The 9,215-nt window shown below is 37.4% G+C and overlaps 1 protein-coding gene across 1 annotated transcript in view; it reads left to right on the top strand.

Annotated features, from left to right (window-relative positions):
• Positions 1-4,718, top strand: part of LOC123241738 — an 80,812-nt gene extending 76,094 nt beyond the window's left edge. Inside the window, 2 exon segments of the mRNA XM_044669293.1 lie at positions 4,105-4,366; positions 4,368-4,718. Coding sequence (XP_044525228.1) covers positions 4,105-4,366; positions 4,368-4,718 — 613 coding nt within the window.
• Positions 4,719-9,215: the final 4,497 nt, after the last annotated feature.

Genomic DNA, 9,215 nt, shown 5'->3' with positions numbered 1-9,215 from the left:
TTTTTTTTTTTTCAGTGGAGCTGGGTGAAATAGGAGGTAGAGGAGGTTGTTTCCAAATATTTATACATCCTTCTCAAGATCAATGTTCAGTCACCACTCAGGAAAAGAAAAAAAGACAAGGGCCCAGGCTTGAATGTACCTCATTGGATCCCCTTGATTACTGAATCAAGAGCCAGAGTCACTCCCTTTTTAAAGGGACACTAAGTTAACAACTCTTCCTGTTAAGTAGCCAATAAAGACATACTTTCCTCATCCCCAAACGGTTTCAGTGCTGAACTAGCACATATAGTTGACTGAATCAGGAAGAGTAGTTTTGTGCATGATCTATTGAATTAATTTCATAATTATTCATTATTATTGATCATCATTAGTCATTCAGTATTTTTATAAAGGTCCCAAGGAATAAAAAGGATCTGTGATTTTGATCCGAAAATTTCCTTTACCAATAGCAATTAAAAAGGGATTGCAATCCCTTTGTGCCCTTTCATCCTATGCAATTCTCATCCAGAGCTTTCTCTAAGCTGTCCTACAATGTCTTGAAGATATTCCTTTGGTTCTTTCAAGAGTTCCTGTCTTGCTTTGTCTACCCTCCCAATTTCATTTAGAAGTGCTCTGGGTGAAGGATAGAGAACGTGCAACAATCCCCTTTCATTCCCAAGGTCGACCACTGGGTGATGCCATTGCCCAGGAACAGCATATGCAGGTAGCACAACCAGACCAGAGGACTTTTGTTTGGTCCCGTTGGGATGCCTGGGAAGGCTGAGGGCTGCAGTGCTGTTACTGCCAGCCAACTCGAGAGGTCCTGCTGTCAAAGCCACCCTGCCATCTGCTGCCACTTAGCCTCCTCCAAAGCCCACCTGTTGGGATGTCATTCCTGTTCTGCACAGTCGAGCCTGGGAGTTTCTGCAGCAATTAAACCATTATATTTCCACCCTTCCTGCCACCCCCAAAGGAACTGCAATGAAACTTCAAGATTCTAATCTGTATTATTTGGACAGAAGCTGGAAAAAAATTCTGGGTCAATGCAAAATATCCAAAGAAACAAGAGTGTTGGAGAAAGATTCATAATGTTCTACGTAGAATAAACTTTATATTTACATAAAAATTGTGAATACTGAAACTATATTTCTTTCTTTCTTTTTAAGCTAAACACCAGAATCACAGATGGAAGGTATCTTACAGATTATCTGGTCTAGTCTCTGCATTTTAGAGATTAGGGGAAGGGAACAAGCATTTAATCAGTGCCTACTATATACCAGACATTATGGTAAGCACTTTGAAACTATTGTCTCATTTGATTTTTCACACAACAAGCCCAAGGAGATCTCACTTTACAGTTAAGAAGACGGAGGTTAAATGACTCGACCAGGGTCACACAGCTAGTAGGTGTTTGAATCTGGATTTGAACTCAGGTCCTCTGGACTCCAAGATCAGTGGTCTATCCACTGTATATATATATATATATATATATGTACACGTTGTCTTTCCTGGTAGAATGAGTTCCTAGAGAATAGGAACTTTTGTCTTTGTATCTTCAGTGTTTGCCTCAGTGTCCATGACTGAGTAAATTCTCAATAAGTATTAGATGATTAATTATGATCTTTGCACCATCATTGGCCCATAAGCTCCCAAATCATTTTCCTAGAAGGAAATACTAGTTAAACTACAAATTCTTTCCTAGCACTGTTTAGGTGGGCAATTTATGGTAAAAATAAATCCAAACAGCTTGCAGATCAGATTCACTACCTGAGTTTTTTTTAAGTGAGGATGTTAGTAGGGACTTTCTGCCTCCTCTAATGAAGGGAGAAATCATCAGATCCTCATTTATCTACCCACTTCCCATGCAAAGTTTACCTTTTTCTGAACTTTAAAAGCTCCTAAAGGTTGCAAGTCAGATTTTCTTTCATCTTCACCAGAGTGTTGCCAGGATACATAGAAGTACACATATGCTATGCTGACCCAATTCCAAGCACCTGTCCAGAATCAGATCCGCCACTCAGATCTGGGTTTGAAAGGCATGGATGGGGGAGGGCAGCATCCCCTGATCCCTTGCAGCCTGATTTTGCAGGGGTTGAGTTTGGATCAATTAGTAACCCGGTCTTTTCCTTTGGCCATCCATTGGGCCAGAAAGAAGGAAAAGCATTGGCACTAGGGCAAGAATTGAGGATCATTCACAAAAGGGGCAAAGCCCGGAGATCCTTCCACCAGTCCCTGATTTGTTATTGCCCTGCTATGAGTCCTTGGCCAAATCACTTGAGTCTCATCTTCCTCATGGGCAACTAGGTGGCACAGTGGAAACAGTGCCAAGCCTGGAGTCAGGAAGCCTCATCTTCTTGAGTTCAAATAGGATTCATACACTTAATAGATATGTGTGACCCTGGGCAAGTCATTTCACTAGTTTGCCTCAGCTTCCTCATTTGTAATAAGGGATTTAAGTGTTATTATGAGAATTGAATGAGTTAATTATTGTAAGTGACTGATATAGTGCCTTGCACGTAGTAAAAGTTATATAAATGTCATTTACTTGTTTTTCAGTCACATCCAACTCTTTATGACCCCATTTGGGGTTTTCTTGGCAAAGACATCGGAATGGTTTGCTATTTACTTCTCTGCCTTATTTTAGAATTGAGGAAATTGAAGTAAACAGGGTTAAGTGACTTGCCCAGGATCACACAGAGAGTAAATGTCTGAGGCCAAATTTGAACTCAAGTCTTCCTGATTACAGATCTGGAGCTCTGTCCACTTCTTCACCTCTCTGCCACTTAGCTGCTGCTACTACTACAACTACAACAACAACTACTACTACTACTACTACTACTACTACTACTACTACTACTACTACTACTACTACTACTACTACTACTACTACTATTATTGCTGCTGTTATTATTATTATTATTATTATTATTATTATTATTATATCCAGCCTCAGACATTTACTAGCTCTGTGACTCTTGGTAAGTAATTTAACTACTGTATCCCTCAGTTTCAAAAACTGTAAAATAGGGATAATAATAGCATTTACTTCCTGGGATTGTTGTGAAGCTCAAATGAGATGATATTTGTAAAGCACTCAACACATCATCTGGCAAATAATTAGTGTTTGCTTCCTTCCTCCTTCTAAGAAGGCAACCAAAATGTTCACTTTGGCCTCACAGAAAGGTTTCCTGCTCTTTTTCAGGCTCCATGTCTCTTTGGTTCTCAATAAAAATAAAAAAAAAACCTTCCATATCCATTATTCAGTGTGAAATATAAAAGAAAATAAATGCTAGAATTCACTTTACACATTAGAAATAAAATTGAGATTTTTTTAATAAAAATCTTTATTCAATATAAAAACATTTTTTGGTATCACAAAGTTATTAGAGAGGACTTTTGGATTATTTCGATAGGATAATAGAGTCACTTATAATATTTACCCCACACTCCCTTGACAAGCTTCTCATTCCTCCTAGGGGTACATGTACCCCAAGTTGGGAAGCTCAGCCTCTTAGGTTGGAGAGAGACCGTACCTTATAGACTAGCTGGTCTCACCTCATTTCTCTTATCTAGGAGAAAACTGGGAATGAATTTCTCAAGGTCATCCAGGTAATATAATCATCAGAGCTGTGACTATAAACACAGGAAGCTTTATGGTTCACCGTGCTATTGCCACTCATCCTGCTCTCTGGTGTATGAGGCTTTCATGATGGAAGGCAAATCTCCCAAGGTCAGAGAATATGCCTTCCCCGCTCCTCCCTTCCATCATGATGCCAAGTGCCAGGCTGGGCACACAGCAGCCATTCAAAAGGCAACAATTTGTTGAATTGCATTGCAACTCTTTGCTTAATCTAAAACTGCTGTTCTAAGTATGAATCCTGATGTAATCCTCTAAGTACTTTTTAGGGGATATTTTATTAACATCTGAATTATATCATATAAGCAATTATACTACATTTCATGAATTTCTACTGACTGTCTCCACAACTATTCTGATTTAATTTATTGTTTAAATTAATTTAATTTATCATTTAATTTGGTTGAATTTATGGTCCTTAATGTTCACGGCTGGCACTGATAAGCTAGAGCCTTGTACTGGGTTTGCCCCATTTTAGCCATATTTAGGAGTGGGGAGAAAGAAGAGACAATAAAGTTGGTCACTGGAGCTCTTAGTGGAAAGTTTATCCTGGGGAATGGACTCGTTTTCAATTTCGAAACAGTATTACAGGCTCTCCATAACCCAGTGAAGGCAATGACACGGTCACACAATGACATGTGGATGCTGACAGCAGACCACGGGAGGTATGTGAAATATTGGCAGTGCGATGCAGACAACATCAAGCCATTGCAGGCACATAAGGAAGCGATTAGAGAGGCCAGGTTTATAGCCCAATGTACCATTTTCTGTAGTTCCTATTGTCATGATTAGACTGATCTCTATGTGTATGCTGGGTGCAGAGATGCATGGGCTCTGTCAGATTATGGGAAACTTTCTGCACCCCAGAAACACAATATTTTCCTTTGTTTCCACATATTTCACATCTTGCTGGCATCTTCCTAAAGTCATTTTGTCCCAGTATCCACCTCTGCAATATGTTAGAGAAGTATTGTCTGCTGCATTTTGCACTGGTATTCATTTCTTCATATTTAGGGTTTTCAATGTATTTCAGTTACTCCTTTTTGATGCTACTTGTGTAAAACAAGAATATTTCATTTCAAATGAAGAATTCGGTCTTTAATTAAAAAACAATTTTAAATAGGTACAACATTCCCTCTTAGAGGACTGTGAGTATGGAATATTATTTTTCTTTTTTTAATCTTTGTTACAAGGGATGGTTCACTGGTTAGAGAAGATATTTTATTAAATTATTATTATTTGTATTTATTATATTTATTTTATATATGTGTAAATATATATAATGTAAGATATAGCCAATGTAGGAGGTGCTATGGAAAGAAAGGTGCAATAAAACGCCAGCAATTGAGCTGTGAACAGATTCAAGCATTGTGGAAACCAATTTAGAATTGTGAGAAAAGTAATTCAGCTATTCCTACCTTTAGACCTCCAGAGGTCCCATTACTGGGTATATTTACTCTAAGGAGACTGAAGATAAAAGGAAAGATTCTATTTATACAAAAATATCTATATCACTTTTTGAGTTAGGAAAAAATGCTAAAGACTAAATGGTTTCCTATTTATTTAGGAAATATAGAACAAACTATGATTTACAAGAATAATGGAGTATTACTGAACACTAAAAAACAATGAATGAGAAGCTACATGATGAAGTGGATAAAGTACTGGTTTTGGAGTCAGTTCAGATGTGATCTCAGATATGTATTACCAGTGTGACGCTGGGCAAGTCACTCAACCCTGTTTGCTTCAGTTTCCTCATCTTTAAAATGAGATGGAGGGGAAAAAAAAGAAAACCACTCTAGTATTTTTGACAAAAAAATAAAAGCAAAAAACCCTACTGGGTTCAGAAAGAGTCAGATCTGACAGAAAAATGACTGAACAATAACTGAAAAGGAACAATAATTATAAGGAATCTAGAGAATCATGGGAGAATTTCTGTGTGCTGTTACTTAGCAAAAACGAGAATACTATAAGAGATGGCTACAATAGTGCAAATGAAAAGAATAGAGCTGAATGAATGCTGAGTCAATGAAATATCTAATCTTGGTCTATTGCTGGTAAAATATATCCTCCACTCTTGGTGAAGAAGTGGGGGACTATGAAATGCTAAACCTTGTGTGATTGGAGGTAGGAATGGTAGGGCTATTACAGAAAATGACTATAACTTAAATTTAATTTGATTCATAAAATTAATTATTAATTTAATTATTAATTTGATTTAAATTAAAAACAAAAGAAAACAATAAAATTTAATTTGAAAAAATAAATTAAGTTTAAGCCTCTACTTCAGAGCCCTTATTACCATTACCTCAATACAATTAACAACTCAGATGGTACACACAAGAGAGGGTGATGAAATATTGAGATAGCTGATAATGTTTCAGTTCTTTTCCAGATCTCAAAACAGTCCCTAGACCACAGTCTAAAATAAACCTGTCCTGGGGATATGGAATATAAAGCAGGTCCAAGACCACTGGTGTCAGCTTATGAAATGCTAATGGCTTATCCAGGCAGGTTTACCACCTTTCGCTGGAGGCAATTTGGAGGTACTAAGCATCCATAGCCAGAAGCTCTAAATAGCACAGTATCAAATATTTACAAGTGAAATGATCTGTGTAGAAGATTTGGATAAACTTCCATTATCTGTAGAAAACTCAGAACATAAGGCTCTGTCAAAAGAGCTGAATCTCAATTTTTAACACTAATGGAGGAATGCAGATGATTCAAAATAGTGGCCCAATCAATAAAGCAATCACCAAATGTTTATTAAGTGCCTACTATGTGCCAGGTACCAAGCTAAGAGCCGGGGATTCGAAAAGAAGCAAAAGACAATCCCTGCCCTATTGAACTCCAGAATTTTCTTTTAAAATATTTTTCTTAGCGACTATGTCAAGTAGCAGCATTTGGTTTTTCAGGCCCTATTCCATTGCAAATAATAATCTTCACATTTCTATAATTGTTTATTTATTTCTAAAATATGACATAAACAACTATTTTAAAATAGCATAAACTATTCTTAGTTCTATAATAACTTATAATAATATGTTATAGTTTATTTACAAAGTGGTATAGTGGATAGAGGGCTGAAATTGGGGTAACAGGATATGAAATTGAATCCTGCTCTCTACCAATTGCTAACTGTGTGACATGTAATCAAATTATACTTCTGTTATTTATTAGCTGTGTCACCGAGTCATTTTTCAGTTGTGTCCAATTCTTCATAACCTCATTTGGGTTTTTCTTGGCAGTGATACTGGAGTGGTTCGCCATTTCCTTCTTCAGCTCATTTTACAGATGAGGAAACTGAGGCAAATAGGGTGAAGTGATTTGCTCAAGGTGACATAGCTAGAAGTGCCAGGCCAGATTTGAGTTTAGGAAGATGAGTCTTCCTGACTCTAGACCCAGTGCTCTGTCCATTGCACCACATAACTGCTATTACCTGTGTGCCCTTAGGCAAATCTCTGGGTTTGTAAAATAAAGGGGTTGGACTGCCTGCCATTCATGATCCCTTTAAATTTTGTGCTTACAATGACTCTGTGAGGTAGGCAGTGCAAGTATTACAGAGTACTCATTTTGATAGGAAATGTGGTATAATAATGATAGTGCCGGAGCTGGAGTCAGGAAAAACTTAGGTTCAAAATCTAACTTTGACACTCATAAATATCACTGGCCATGCATAAAGTCACTTAGTGTTATCAAGTTTCAGTTTCCTTATTTGCAAAATGGAGATAATAATATTGTTTATATTCTTATAGCCTCACAGGGCTATTTCTAAGACTAAAAGGAAACAGCATTTGCAAAATGCTCTGTAAATGCCCGCTATTCTCATTGCCTCAGTTTTTTCATCTATAAAATTCTACCACACTGTGAGTTGAATATGTGGAACACTTTGGACCTCCTTCCTTAGTGTTTCTTTTTTTCTTTAAAACCCTTACTTTCTGCCTAGGAACCAATGCAGAAGAGTGGTAAGGGCTAGGCAATGGGGTTAAGTGACTTGCCCAGGGTCACACATCTGGGAAGTGTCTGAAACCAGATTTGAACCTGGGACCTACTGTCTCTAGGCTTGGCTCTCAATCCATTAAGCTACCCAGCTGCCCCCTTCCTTAGTATTTCTAACCCTCAATGCAGGCAGGAAACCCCTGAACTTAACACTTTGACATTATCTCTGTGGCTACTAAAGACCTTCCTTTTGTGTTCAGCACCTTGGAGAGTGCTCAACACATACCAGGCACTTGTTTACTCTTTTGGTTTGTTGCATTCAATTTAGATGTGGTTGCATGTGATGCTCTAGTGGTCCACATTATTTACACAAATATCTTTTCTTAAGCATTTTCTTTTTTCCTCAATTATGTGAAAAAATTTAACCTTTTTTTTAAGTTTGAGCTAAATTCTCTTTCCATTCTTCCCTCCCTTCTTCTCTCCCTAACATGGCAAGAAATCTGATATTGATTACACATTTACATGAATATCCTAACTCAGAAGTTAAAATTCTATTCAGCTGGGCAGCTAGGTAGCATAGTGAATAGAGTGCCATGCCTAAAGTAGGAAGGACTTGGGTTCAAATCTGCCTTAAACATGTTCTAGCTATGTGACCCTGGGAAATTTATTTAATTTTGTTTTGCCTCAGTTTTGTCACCTCTAAAATGAGCTGGAGAAGGAAATGGCAAACTACTCCACTATCTTTAGCCAATAAAACCCAAATGGGGTCATGAAGAGTTGGACTTGACTGAAAAAAGACCAAACAAGAATTACTATTATTATATTCTGGTTTTAAAGGACACCAACTAGGCTAATGGTGAAGCAAAGGTAAAGAGATAGTGAATGCTTTTGATAAAACAACTTAATTTTTGACACTAGGAATGTGAAGGTAGAACTTGAATTGATCTACATGAATCTTTTCCCTTCTCCATGCAAATGACTAACTAAAGCATTAACATTTAATGAAGTCAACATTTGCAGTTGGAAAAAAAAGCAATGTGAGCATTTCTTTGGAGAAAAGAACTTGATGTGGATTTTGTTGCTTCTTTTCCTTTGGTTAAAGTAAAAGCATTCTTCTGTCTGCTTTTAGCTATTTTAAAAATGTTTTGGCTTGACAACATATCATGGTCTTTCTATATAGATCAAATCAGCTCCTGCTATTTCTTCCTTCTTCTGGAGGAATAGCTAAGGTTTTTTTTTTCCTGACATGCTGTGTATGTTTTTAACTCTTTCCTCCTCTGCACATGCCAAGGCCCTTCACCTGCTTAGGCTCCTTAATATTCTAGGTCCCCCCCCCCTCAAACTTTGATTTCATGACCTCTGGCATTTTGATGCATTTGGATTTTAACAATATCTCTACCCAGGGTCATTCCTTGAAAGGCAAGATGCAAGGCTTGGGATCTGCCCACTAGCCAACAATTTCTACACCACTAACAACTTTATATGGGTGAATCATGCTCAAGAGACCATCAAGATGAATAATTAATAAAAATAAATAATAAATATGACAAATGTTGGAAGGGATATGGAAAATTGGAGACACTAACGTATGTTCGTGGAGTTGTGAACTGGTCCAACAATTCTGGAGGGCAATTTGGAATCAGCCCTAAGGGTTACAAGA

This window comes from Gracilinanus agilis, chromosome 3 (assembly GCF_016433145.1).
Source record: "Gracilinanus agilis isolate LMUSP501 chromosome 3, AgileGrace, whole genome shotgun sequence".
Classification (NCBI taxonomy): domain Eukaryota; kingdom Metazoa; phylum Chordata; class Mammalia; order Didelphimorphia; family Didelphidae; genus Gracilinanus; species Gracilinanus agilis.
The sequence above is the reverse complement of the archived record's forward strand: the minus strand, read 5'-3'. Positions and strand labels throughout refer to the sequence as shown.